A 13,689-nucleotide genomic window follows, 5' to 3' on the forward strand; every position below is an offset into this window, starting at 1 on the left:
GGTCGCACGAGGAACTGCAGGAGTGGACTGAAAGGAGACGCCGGTGTTCTGCACTCATCTTCATCCTGGTCACCCTCCTCCTCCTCCTCGGTCCAGCCAGTCTACAAACAGCACGCCGTTTGATAGGCTTTAGTTGACAGTAAAGGCTGTTTGTGGGTCGTCGAGATGGCGTCTAACGGTAAGAAGAGCGGCAAAAGTCTCCTCCATGTTTGAATAACAGTGACGGTTATGAAGCCGGTTAGCTAACATCAAGAAATATCCTCAGCGAGATGAGACGTTACCGGCGACAAGCCACTGACAGGACGCTAGCGGCTAACAGCAGCGAACGTTAAGGTCGATTAATGGTAGTCATTAGCTAGCTGATTGTTATATATGTCTAAATTAATGTCACCGCTTCAATGTGGGACGATATGTTCTTCTTAAATTTGCTTCTCGGTGGAGGAACAGAGGGACCTTAGCTGCCGGCTAGCTGACGCGCAGTGACCGCAGAGCTTGATAGCGCTGTGTTCAGTTAGCATGTAGCTTCACGGCTCCGTGCTAGCTGTTAGCTTGGCCGCCTGTGCTACTGACCCAGTTTCGGTGGCGGCCCCGCCTCTCAGTCCGCAGACTGCTGGAGCAGGTGGGTTTATGGAGACATGATGAGGAGTCTGTCAGCGGGGGCGACCCCCGGCAAACACCTGTGTGAGGCCCTCCTTCATGTAGCTTCAGGCTGGTGAACAGCATTTATCTGGAGTCCTGTTTTTAACAAAGCCACAGACCTGAAGGACAGACACAACCGACACCTGACTTCAGCTTCAGGTGACCTTCAGTCAGCACAGCAGCCTGTCTCCTCTGACTGACGTGTCCTCTGATTTACTGCAGTGTAGTCATAATTACATTTGTATGGACAGATTTTGTGGCCTACACCTGATTATTAATGATAAATATACAACAGCCATCCTGTGTTAATCCTCATTAGAATTAACTAGAACAGAGTCCAAACAGGCAGTCAAACTAATCAGCGGCAGTAAATGAATGAGCTGTGGACACTGCGGCAGGTGAAAGAAAAGCAGTGATGACCCTCTGAAGTGTCTGTGTGTGCAGAGAGCTTTCTTATTTTACTGTGTTTGGGACGTTTGGGACCGTACGAAACAACGTCGTCCACTGATGTAATCTGTTTTGGGTTCGACTGCAGCCCGCTGATACTATCAATAAAATGTGATTCCAGTGTGCATGAAGCTTGGTAGCATTTGGATAAGCCCTGTGAGATGCACTGTTTTAATATTATGTTTTGTTTATTCCTTAGATTACTCCCAAACATCCCCCCAGGGGTAAGTAATGTCATTCTGTTATCAGCCAGGGGTCGGTGCATGGGCTCTCTGGATTAGCACATGTGTTCATGTTTGGTGTGTGTGTGTGTGTGTTTTATTCTTCTTACAGGTATGGGTCCTATGGTGGAGGTGGTGGTGGAGGTGGCGGTGCTCACCAGGGCTATGGCCAGTCTTCTGGACAGAGTTACAGCCCGCAGGGCTACGGAGGCTACAACCAGAGCTCTGACAGCAGCTCCGGCTCCTACAGCCAGGGAGGATATGGCAGCTATGGTCAGCCCCAGTCAGGTAGAGGACGACACGGCAGCTGTCCAGATCTACAGTCTGCAGTCACACAGCATTGTATAATCAGAAAGTTATGCTTGCTCCTGTCTTCTCCCAGGAGGATATGGCTCTCCGTCCTCTAACCAGGGCGGCGGCGGTGGGTACAATCATGCCGGTCAGTCGTATAGCTCTGGAGGCTACAGCAGCAGCAGCCAGCCCTCCAACATGAGCTACGGCCAGCAGTCGTCCTTCTCCGGGTACAGCCAGCACCAGCCTCCTCCTTCATCGCCTTCAGGGTGAGACACCGTCAGCTTCACCTCCTTTGGTTTTAATTGTCCAGCTGAAGACCCACGAGGACATGAGGACAGATCCGGGGGGTGTGGGTTACAGTTACACAGGAAGCCAGCACAGCCAACTCTTACCAAGTTAGAGAGTGATGGAGCAGCTCTTTCTTCTTCTGTTCATCCTTCTCTCCTCTCCTCTTCTTCAGCTATGAAGGGAGCTCACAGGTGTCTGGATACAACCAACCGCAGAGCGGTGGACCGAGCGGGGGCGGTTACGGCAGCAGTGGAGGTCAGAGTGGTGGATACGGGGGCAGCGGGAACCACCAACAACCATCCCAGCACGGTGGAGGTCACTACAACCCGCCTCCCAGCTACAACTCCCCCCCTCCACAGAGCTACAGTCAGAGCCAGTACGGCCAAGCTGGAGGTACCTTTGCATTTCTGTTAACGTTGGATGTTTCTCACCTGAACATAAAGTGAGTGACTTAAATAAAAGTAGATAAATCAGACGCTGCTGGGTTCTGTTTTTGTAGCACACTGTTAGCTTAGTCTGTCGAGGTCTGACCGTCTCTACTCTCTCAGGTTATGGAGACGAAAGCCCCCCAATCAGTGGAGGAGGAGGTGGAGGGTACGGTGGTCCTGATGGAGGCTACGGTCAGGATGGCCGCGGCGGCAGAGGCCGGGGCGGCGGGTTTGGAGGTCGTGGTGGCGGCGGATATGATCGCGGTTTTGACAGAGGTGGCCGAGGTGGACCGAGAGGAAGAGGAGGAATGGGGTAAGTGTGGAAATCATCCAGTGTCCATGTCGTCACACACACTCAGTCTGACCACAGTGATGCATGTACATGTTTGCTCACCTGTGGAACGTGTGGAGGAAGTAGACGAGGGAGAGCGTTCCACATTTCCAGCTACCTGCTAAAGTCATTGAGAGGTGTGTCATGATGTGTTAGACTACCCCCCCCCGTGGAAAATGAATTTTATGGGTTCATAAATGACCACAAAGCAACTGATATGCTTTCTGTCCACAGTGACGGCTGCACTACTCTACATGCACCTGTCTCAGGTGAACACATACATACACATTCAAAGTTCATCACCTGCCCAGGTTTAAGTGAGGACAGAGAGAGTTAAAGTGCTGTGCTCCTCTCTGGCTGTGTGTCCTGTAGGGGGCGACACCAGGGTGAGAATCAGTAATATTGATCAGATACGATCAGAAGCTTCGGCTGCTCTGTGGCAGAGGGAGAAGAAGCAGGATCGATGAGCTGCTTCTGAGCGTGTTTTTATCACCACTGACTGATTTTCACTCTGTTAATTACTTGTTCACATGCATTGGATCTGTCAGAGTCACAGTGTTGAGATTTTCCCGTCTCGTGTACACAGTGTAATGATATGGTGCAGAATCCTAAACAGGGACTTAATTTGGTGTCCATGCAGTGAACTGGGCTGCCCTGTTACGCCTTTCATCAGTAAAAACTCTTGGTGTGTGTGAAGCAGAGCCTTCAGTAACTTGTTTGCTTGGAATCGTTCGTTTGAACGACAAAATTTTGTAAAACAAAAACAGTCATATCCTCATGACGTGATACCTCTGAAAGTGATGCTTTTGAATTTAACCCAGCCACCTGGATGCAACACGAAACACCTGATCTCTGATGTTCGACAAAGCGTGAAAAGCCCAGAGCTCATAAAAGGAAACTGTACGTTAAACATGGCTGCCTGGGTCTGAAGGTAGTGTTCAAGTGATTGTTGGGCTTGTAAACTGGGTAAAATTCAGAGTTGACCTCATGTCTTCAAGGGGTTTGGAGTCATTAAGTTAAGGTCCGTGTGGCTGAAAACTGGTCAGAAATCGTCCTCAAAGACTGCGTTATGATCAATACTAAAGCACAACGGCTCCTCTGTGACTCATCAGAGGATTCAAAATAGATGCTTGAAGGACAATATGAGGCAGGATAAATCCAGCAGTCTTCACTGCAGACCTGGCTGCTCAGGTTCACCTCTGTCTCCATATCTGCTGAAAACCTTCAGTTTCCTTATTAACATTCGTCCTCACGTCAGTCATTTGAAGAAAGGATCCTGTTTCAGATTCTTTCCCCTGAACGTTTAACCCTGAATCCAAAGAAGCTGGGACGCTGTGTAAACATGAAGAAACACAATGCAGCTCTTCAAACTATGTTCTGTTGAATGCAGCACAAAGATGTTTAATGCTCAAAGGTTACTGTTTTTTGTGGACATACGCTCATCTGATGCCTGCAGCGGTGGTTCAGGGTCGCCTGCACACCAGCACACATGCTGCTGCTGAACTTTGGTTGGACACGACGTCCATGATGTCCACACGTGGACATGTGGACCTGTCAGACCACAGCCAGATGTCCGCTGCGAGTCGGTCCACCTCAGGTCCAGAGAAGTCGTGTCTGGATGTTGTTGTAGGCGCAGACGTGGGCTGCGTTCACTGACAGAGGTTTTCTGAAGTGTTCCTGAATCCAGCTCCTTCATGCCATCGTGTTGGTTTTTAACGCCGTGCACAGATCAAAGGTCATGGCAGCCCGTGCTGGTTTTCAGCCTCGGCCCTTTCACGCACAGATGCTTTGTACTGTGTTCATTTGAATATACTCGGTGGAGAGCGATGTGTGACCACTGCTTCCTGTTTTCATTCATGTTTTACGCAGCGTCCCAACTTCTGTGGAATCGAGGTCGCACACCAGAAAGCACAAAAGACAGAATTGAAGAGACAGACAGCATGTAGTAAACCTGTTTATGGTCAGACGTCTGCAACACAAACATGTGCACCAGACCACAGCCTCAGAGACAACGACTGTCCAGCTGTTGAGCTACAGCATGCAACCGTCTGACGGTGTCTTCATGGTGATTCGGCTGAAACGGTGCTGCTGCAGTCACTCTGAAATCCAGGTGCTAAACGACAGAAACACTGCTTTGAATTTATCCTCAAAATCTGCACTTTGCTCAGAGAAAGCGAAAGAAAAGGAAGCAGGTCATGAATTTGTGAACTGAATGAACTTCAACACCTGAGAGGTGACTGAAACATGTGGGCCGTCCACAAACTACGCGAAAGCCAAAGTAGTTTCACTGAAATGATCATCATTTAGGAAACCAAGGGGACAGCAAGGGACCAAGAAAGAGACGTAAATGCAAAAACAGAGACAGGCTGTGTGTCGATGCAAACCTGCGTAAAACCAATAGATTAAAGAGAAAAGAGGGAAAAATCAGGATCAGCGTCGGTGAATGAGCTGAGCTCTGAAGCACCACCTGGTGAGTCGGTTTTTCTCCCGGTCGAACAGAATCTCACGCACTTCGCTCATGATGTTGGTGATGAAGTCACAGACTGAGTTTCCCATTTCATTGTATGTTCTCTCATCCATTATGGACTGTATTTGAATCTCCGCCCCCACCATTACGATATGTAGAGCTCAGCCCTCAGGGCGTCCTCGCAGTCCTCTTAAAGGAGGCAGAGGACGGCGGCGTCCTCCCGTGGACTCAGCAGAAACACCGTTAGATGATGACACGTTCATCTTTACGTATGAAAGAGTTCAGCGGTGTGTGAGTTGTCCTGGTTTAAGAAACGGTGACGCTGACTCCGCCCACACACTAACACGCCACGATACATTCCCATCGCCCCCTCTCACCTGTTACCACCCCCCAACCAGCCCTGATAGATCACTGTGTCATGCTCTGCTTTAATCAATCTTTGAATCTTCTCCTAGGCTCTTACCTTCTCTCCAGGCCGCCTTTCTGCTCTTAAGCCGTCATTTGGGAAATTGCACAGTAGGGGGAGTCTGCAGACAGTCACTAGACCTCGAGCAGTTGGAGGAAAATACTTGTTTTTGGATTTGCTGCAATTTGTGTAAAGAGTAGAGGTTGTCTGAGACCTAAAAATACCCAACGTCCATCAAAAACACGGAAGACGCCAGAGCTTGGGTTGGTTAATTGACACAAAATCAGGTTATATGAGGTAATGAAATGGGTGCATCCAAGTCACTTAAAGACTTGATAGAACTTAAAGGGAAAAATGTCAAATTTCAGCTGCTTGTTCACAAACACTGACAAGGTCTTTAAAGTGGCCTCTTGTCCTCATTCAAGAGACTCTGAACAGGGTTAAGTAGAGGTTCAGTCGGACAAGTGCCAAACGAAGAGGGGTGGGTTTAACCGAGAGACCGAGAGTGAAGGTTACCCACAACCCATTGAGAGAAATCGCTGTCAGCACCAGCCTTCAAAGCGTGTCGTTTCTCTCCCCCTCCTCATCAGAATGGGCGATCGTGGAGGATTCAATAAGTTTGGTGGTAAGTGACAAAAACTCTTGAGCAAAAAGGTTTGAGTTTCATGAGTCAAAGCTAAAAAAAGGGCTTGAGTTAACGTAAAGCATGAAGTGGGTGCAGCGTTGTTTCAGAGATGACCAGGTAGAGTTCTGTTTATGCTGCTGCACTGATTTTTACAGAGGAGCCTGAACACAACACCGAGAAAAACATGATTATTACAGGAAAGGTCAAACCTATTCATGTTATTCCAAGGTGACACATAAGAGTTTCCATGAGGTCCAATGAGTCCAAACAGGTAAGAACCATCAGGCTGTCAGACGTTACCTGAGCATGAAGGTCTCAGGCTCTGCAGTGTGCTCCACGCAGTGACTGAAAGTGTCCAGCAGGGGGAGCTGAACGGTACGTTATGGCTCTCTGTGTCTCGCTGTCTCACGTCTGAGGAGCTGAGGGTGTTGGACTCTGAGGAATGGCTGTCCAAAGCTTCGTCTGCTCCTCTGTGCGTGTCAAAAAGAAATGAGACAAACGTCTGGTCTGACGTCCTGATCGAGGTTTTGGATGTGTGTCACGTGAAGGATGACGTGATCTTCATCTTCTTCAGGTGTAAAAGAGTCAGCTTTGCTCAGCGTGGCTGTGAAACCTGTAGAAAGAGGTTTCGGCTCTGCTGTTCAGAGATCAGTTAAGAGTAAAAACTGACTTTTATCAAGCACCAGAAACTTGATCTGGACAAACTGAGTGAAGGAAGGTTTGAACAGCAGAGCAGCTGCTGAAGGTTTGATCAGGAGGCCTCTACTGTCCCACAGGCCAAGGTGTCTGTCTGCGACTGAAGGTGTACTCTCAGCTCTGTGGGACTGGTCTGATTTCTCTTTTTCACAATGATAATATTTAATCCAACAGTCGGCAGAGGTGTTATTTTAACACAAGTTCAACCATCAAAGTGCAGAGTCTTTAGTATGTTCCTCTTCCATCTGTGTCATAATTATGGACTTTACTGTGTTAATTATACAGAAACGATGTTATTATATAGTAATCAGAATTACTGCTGTGAAATATAATTAGACGTCAAACAGACCGCCGCCGTCTGAAGGGCTTTGTGCTCCTGAGCGGAGCTGCTGACAGACTTATTACTTCAGGTGATCTCACCTTGAACAGGAACAAAAACCTCAACAACATCAGCGACCAAAAGCCGAAAGAATGAAACTGTTCACATCAGAGAAGAACAGATCACTGACCTCTGTGCACGTAGAGAGGAGGCGAGGGAGTCTGATCAGTAAGAACGGATCAGGCCCAGAGCTCCTGTGTGTAGAAATATACAGTTTCACCTCAGCAAACATAAAACAGCATAGAAACGCTTCATATCAGATTTGTTTCCCTGCTTTCCTCATCCACCTCTGGGCAGTCGTGTTTCACAGCAGCAGTTTTCTAATGGAGAACACAGAAAAGGTGCCGCTAAAGTGAAGAAATGTAGAAATGCAGCAAACTGTTGGTAGAAAAGAAATGCTGACACTAAAAACAAACTTAGAAGAAAATATGTTCAGTTTCTTTGTCTCTGAGAGCATTTTCAGCGTCAGGTTCAGCCGTCAGTTCAACAGTTCCTCAACCGAAGCTCAGACTTGAAATCTGAGGCCGTTCAACTCTCACCTGTTGTCAGTTACCTGAACATGTCCGCCATGGAAACATGGCGGCGTTGTGCAGAAGCAGTGTCTCACCCTGACAACATCCACGAGTCTGCTGAGACTCCAGCTGTGTGGACGGTTGCCTGAGGGGACGGTCATCAGCTCGAAAACGGTGTCTCGCCTCATCGCGGTGCTGATCGGTTTGGCTTTGGCCTCTGATGACAGTGAAAGTTTGAAACTCTGGAAAATCAAGCTGCCAGTGATGCAGAATTCAGCTTCCTAAACGTGCCAGCGGCGTCTCGGTTCACCTCTGGAGGAGTCAAACGTGCTCGACTTGTACTGATAATAACACGCTCTGACAGCTGTCAGGTTCTCAGGGAGACAAAACGCTGCCTTCATTTCCAGCTCGAGTGTTGGACAGTTTCCAAAAGTCTGTTAAACTGTGTGGAGATGACTGACTCACTGTCAGCTGGACGTAAGCTGCTCACTGAGGGTCCACCGACGGACTCCACGACGAGTCGGTGTGAAACGTAGGGATCGCTGAGCGTCGAGAGGACGCCTCAGAGTGAGGAGTTCAAACATGGCTCAAAAAGCAGCTCAATGAAAGGTTCACTGACAGACGGCTGGTGCTTTTCTGATGCCACCGTCTCAGCAGGCTCAACAATGCGGGCCGTCTGGTTTGGTGCTCCAGCTCGCAGTGAGACCTAGAGTTTCTGCTCGTTTCTGTGTCCACGTGCTGTGATGAAAGACAGACAGGTTAACGGACGGGATGGGAGACGCACGTGTGACCCCTTAGATCACGTCTGCACATTCAGAGTGACGAGAAGCTTCATGCTGGCTCAGTTTGGTTGGAAGGAGAGAAAATGAAGGCGAGTGTGAGGAGTGAATGTGTGTTTACCACCTGTTCTGTTCCACACGCTCATCTCTGCTTTCTGTCCTCAAGGACCAAGAGACCCGGGACATGGAGGACCCAGCTTCAGTAAGTTTTCTGCTGTTTTGTTGTTTGTTTTGTCCTGTTGGACAGACAGTCTGTCTGCAGACGTCTCTCAGCCAGTCATGTGACGTCAGCCCCCCCCCCACGTTTAAACACCCCAGGATCAGATTTTTCTCGTGTCATTTGATTCAGGCGTTAATGGACATTCCTTCATCTGTCCTCCAGCGGGCTGCTTGGGTTTAGCTGGTGAAGAAGTGGAGCATTATGCAGTTTGTTTGTTTTTTTGGAGGGGGGGGGTAAATATAGTAAATCTGTATGTAAATATTGGACTTTCATTCATCAGGTGAACAAATAAAATGTTGCGCTGTGAATCAGTGAATGCTGCTTTAACAGTGAGAGGAGCTCAGGCGTCAGTCACTGCAGGTGAGCTGGACGTCTGAAGAGGACACGTCCACTGTTGGCCTCGTGTCACTTGAACGTCTCTTCCTGTCTCCCCCCCCCCCAACAGTGCAGGACCAGGATAACTCTGATAATAACACCATCTTCGTGCAAGGCCTGGGAGACGACTACACTGTGGAGTCAGTGGCCGACTTCTTCAAGCAGATCGGGATCATTAAGGTAACGATGAGCTGCGACTGATCAGTCATTGATCACTCATTGATCAGTGATTGATCAATCACTGATCAATGAGTGATCAGGGCAGCATCTCCTGACGTCTGCTCACGCCTGACTCTGGACACTGGTCTCCTCCTGTCCGTCCTCTCAGGTCAACAAGAAGACAGGCCTGCCCATGATCAACCTGTACACAGACAGAGAGACGGGGAAGCTGAAGGGGGAGGCCACAGTTTCCTTTGATGACCCCCCCTCAGCTAAGGCCGCCATCGACTGGTTTGATGGTGAGTCGTTGGTCTTCGTCGTCTTCATCACTCATAAAGAGGCTCAACCTTTTGTCTCTGTTCTCTAACATGTCAGACGTCCACTGTCCTGACTTGTTTGTCTCCAGGAGGACGTCTTTGTCTGTCCTCAGCTCATCTCTTATGACCTTTGCTTCCTCAACAGGAAAGGACTTCAATGGAAACCCCATCAAGGTGTCTTTCGCCACCCGCAGAGCCGACTTTGGAGGCCGCGGCGGCATGAGGGGGGGTCGAGGACGAGGAGGTGAGCCCGGTTTTAAAGCTGAGTCTGAAGGTCTGTGTGTTGTGACAGCAGTTAAATGTTAATCTAAAGATGAAGATGTTACCTCCGTCCAGAGCCGCACGTTTTCTGGACATGAACACATGAGCTGCTGATGAGGAGCAGGAAACGCCGTCAGACCTTCAGTTCTCAGAGACCAGCGAGTCCTGATCCCAACAAAACCTCTTCAGGACCCCTCGGTCTGAGACTCTGACGCTGGTCTGCTTGTGTGCTCTGCGCAGGGCCGATGGGTCGAGGCGGCTTCGGAGGAGGTCGAGGAGGAGGTTTCTCAGGAGGCAATGGAGGCGGCGGAGGAGGCGGCGGCGGAGGAGGAGGAGGAGGAGGAGGAGGAGGAGGAGGAGGAGGAGGCCAACAGAGAGCCGGAGACTGGAAGTGTTCAAACCCGTGAGTCAGGATTTGGTGTTTGCGCTCATGAGGCTCACTTTGTTTATTTATTAACCTCATCACGTGCATTTCTCCTCAGTAACTGTGGCAACCTGAACTTCTCGTGGCGTAACGAGTGCAATCAGTGCAAGGCGCCGAAACCCGAGGACGCCGGCGGGATGCCGCCGATGGACAGAGGTGAGACCTGAGCGACCGCTGAGTCATCCCATCACTTTGTCAGACGTCATCGACGATCACGCGGCTGTTTGTCCCTCAGGAGGTTACGGAGGAGAGCGCAGAGGGGGGTTCGACCGAGGCGGCTTCAGGGGCCGAGGCGGCGACCGCGGGGGCTTCAGGGGGGGCCGAGGAGGCGAGCGGGGAGGATACGGCCCCGGAAAGATGGACGCCAGGTCAGATACACTCCAACAGTCTGCGCTCTCTAAACATCTGGACATCAGACACAGCATGGACGTCCTCAAACTGTCCTTACACTGTCCTCAAACTGTCCCCAAACTGTCCTCAAACTATCCTCAAACTGTCTTTAAATTGTCCTCAAACTGTCCTCAAACTGTCTTCAAACTGTCTTCAAACTATCCCCAAACTGTCTTCAAACTGTCTTCAAACTATCCCCAAACTGTCTTTACACTGTCCTCAAATTGTCTTTACACTGTCCTCAAACTGTCTTCAAACTGTCCTCAAACTGTCTTCAAATTGTCTTCAAACTATCCCCAAACTGTCTTTACACTGTCCTCAAACTGTCTTCAAACTATCCCCAAACTGTCTTTACACTGTCCTCAAATTGTCTTTACACTGTCCTCAAACTGTCTTCAAACTGTCCTCAAACTGTCTTCAAATTGTCTTCAAACTATCCCCAAACTGTCTTTACACTGTCCTCAAACTGTCTTCAAACTATCCCCAAACTGTCTTTACACTGTCCTCAAACTGTCTTCAAACTGTCCTCAAACGGTCTTCAAACTGTCCTCAAAAGGTCTTCAAACTGTCTTCAAACAGGACTCTCATGTCCATTTGCAGAATGGGGGGGGGGCATGCCATGTTTGCTCATTATTTGTGTGAAACCTGACTGTTCAAGCACGCACACACCTGTCCGTCTGTGGACGCGCCTCATTGGTTGGATGCTGATGACCCTGTTCTTCCTTTCAGGGGGGACCGCAGACAGGAGCGGCGGGGCCGTCCCTACTAAACCACCCTCGATGGATGAGCCGTCCCCCTCCCAGTCCAGGACAAAGACCGGTGTGTGTCCTCGTCCGGGCCGGGCCCCGCCCTCACCTTTCACCTTTTCTAGAACGCCGTTCACTCTGATCCTTGTTGTTCACGCTGTGGAGAAACATGGCGGCCCCTGTTTGTCTCTGTGTTCACGTCCTTCTGCTCGCCGCGGCCTCGTTTACAGAAACCATCCGAGCTCGCCATGATGTTTGACTCGCCAGCACGTCGCAGCGCCGTCGCTCAACACGAGCCGTCAGAAGCTTTTCAGACACGTCGGGCAGGAAGTGAGAGAGCGTTTGTTCAGGACGATGTGTCAGATTCAGGTTTCAGCGACAAATCGCTGAAGTGAAGTGCTGAACTTTGACTCTGCCTGGAACTCGCTTCAGAGTTTGTTGTTTATCCACATTCAGGTGAAACGTTTCCAGGTGTGATGAGTCACTGAAGTAATGAGAGGATTGTGCCAAAGAGGAAGAGGAAGAGGACACATCGATGTGAGATGAGACGCAGGATATTCAAATAATCCCTTTGAACGCAATCTCCAAATCAGAATGAATAAATATTGAGATGTTCTGCAGTCAGTTCGTCGTCTTCAGGATTCCATTGACAGCTGTTAGCAGAGACCGCAGGAGGTGTGATTAGGATGACTGGCAGCCTCATGAAAACAGCCTGCGGCGGTAATAACGAGCGACGTGCGGAGCGACAGCTAACGATTATTAGTGATAAACCTGCAGGTTACTTCCTTCATCAGCTGATCAGCCAATAAAACAAGTTTAAAACAAGCTAAATCAGCACATTCTTAGCTTTGAGGTCCTGGAAGCAGCATTTTTTTTACCGTTTTGGTTTTAAATATTGTCTCACGTCTTCGTCCATCGCGCTCTGGCTGCAGGACAGAGACCCGTGTCCTCTGCTGTGACCTTCAGGGGATCGTGTGTTGTTGTAAACGAGGCCTGGCGCGCGTGCAGACGTGTTTACGTGTTTCCAGTCGTGTGTTTATTGTGTCCGGCTTGCTTTTGTATTGTGCATGTGCTGTTTTCAGATGAAAGTGTTGAAAACCAAACTGAGCGTCTGTCCTTCTTCTTCATCACTGGAGGAACTGATCGATCAGGTCTGACAGCTGATCTGGAGTCTGTACAGAAGGGCTTGGCGAACGTGGCGCTCTCACACTCGACCTGTTTGTTTGTTTGTTTGTGTGCCGCTCCCGTTCACAGCTGGCACAGTTAAAGCTCACAGGTAATAATTATTTCGCTGCCTGACATTTTCCGAAGGCGTGGGAGGACGAAGGACTCGCACCGCCGCCGTGCTTCACTCACGCACTTTAATCAATCAGACGTTCAGATTCTTCAGAAACGTGTTGACGAGTAAGAAAAACGTCACATCTGGTCGAATCGTGTGGTTTCACGTTAAACTGGTCAGGCTGTCTTCTACAGTTTGTTCATTGAGGCTTTCATTTGTGATCAGTGTCTGAATGGACGTGCCCAGCGGGACTTTCGTCGTGTCCCCAGCTGCAGTTCCTCTAACGGCCTCTAGAAGCTGCATCCCAACATTAAAGAGGATCGTCATCGTCTCCACTCTGTGCTCATTCTGGATGTTTTATGTCCTGATGAGATGATTTAAAAACTCTGTGAAGCGTTAGAAATGAGGTGTGACGGGTGTTCGAAGTGGATCACAGGTGTGTCAGCCGTGTCGAAGGTGAAGTCAGGTGACCTTCAGCCGTGCTCTGATTGTCTTCAGACTGTCTTTCAGGACTCAAACCGGCGGCGAGCTGCTCATTCATCGTCGGCCTTTGTGGAGGCTTGACAGCTGATTTGTTTGAGAGGAGGAGGAGCAGGTTTCCTGGTGATGTGTCGTTTTCCAAAGTGACTTTGCACTTCTTCATACCTGCCCTCACACCTGCGCTCCCACCTGTATTTCTCTGTTTGCAGTGTGATAAGTGTTAATGTCACACATGTTCCTGGAAAAAGGGTATCCTGGGCTCCCCTCAGGCTCACACTGTGTACAAATACACACAAATACTCTGTTCCTACCATTTCTTCTTCTCCGCTTCACTTTTACCCAAATCTTCATGTTTCACTGAACTGAAGTTGAGTTCAGACTGCAGCGTTCACCTTCCTCACACCTGACCGCTGCTTGTAGAAGCTTCTTCATTAGATCACCTGTGTGCACCCAGAAGCTTCACTGCACCTGTGAAACACCTGTAAGGTGGACTGTTGGGTGAGTCCATGAGGACAGAGGAACGAGT

The 13,689-nt window shown here is 49.4% G+C and overlaps 1 protein-coding gene across 1 annotated transcript; it reads left to right on the top strand.

Annotated features, from left to right (window-relative positions):
* The first annotated feature begins 4 nt into the window (after positions 1-4).
* fus (FUS RNA binding protein) lies at positions 5-12,504 on the top strand. Its single transcript, XM_070981344.1, has 15 exons — positions 5-178; positions 1,286-1,310; positions 1,420-1,595; positions 1,690-1,867; positions 2,062-2,282; positions 2,438-2,630; positions 6,112-6,146; positions 8,679-8,714; positions 9,178-9,287; positions 9,436-9,565; positions 9,729-9,827; positions 10,085-10,247; positions 10,327-10,424; positions 10,504-10,636; positions 11,388-12,504. The coding sequence occupies exons 1-15, from the start codon at positions 166-168 to the stop codon at positions 11,425-11,427; spliced, it is 1,650 nt and encodes a 549-aa protein (XP_070837445.1). The 5' UTR covers positions 5-165; the 3' UTR covers positions 11,428-12,504.
* The last annotated feature ends 1,185 nt before the right edge of the window (positions 12,505-13,689 follow it).

This window comes from Chaetodon trifascialis, chromosome 15, assembly GCF_039877785.1.
Source record: "Chaetodon trifascialis isolate fChaTrf1 chromosome 15, fChaTrf1.hap1, whole genome shotgun sequence".
NCBI classification, from domain to species: Eukaryota; Metazoa; Chordata; class Actinopteri; order Chaetodontiformes; family Chaetodontidae; genus Chaetodon; species Chaetodon trifascialis.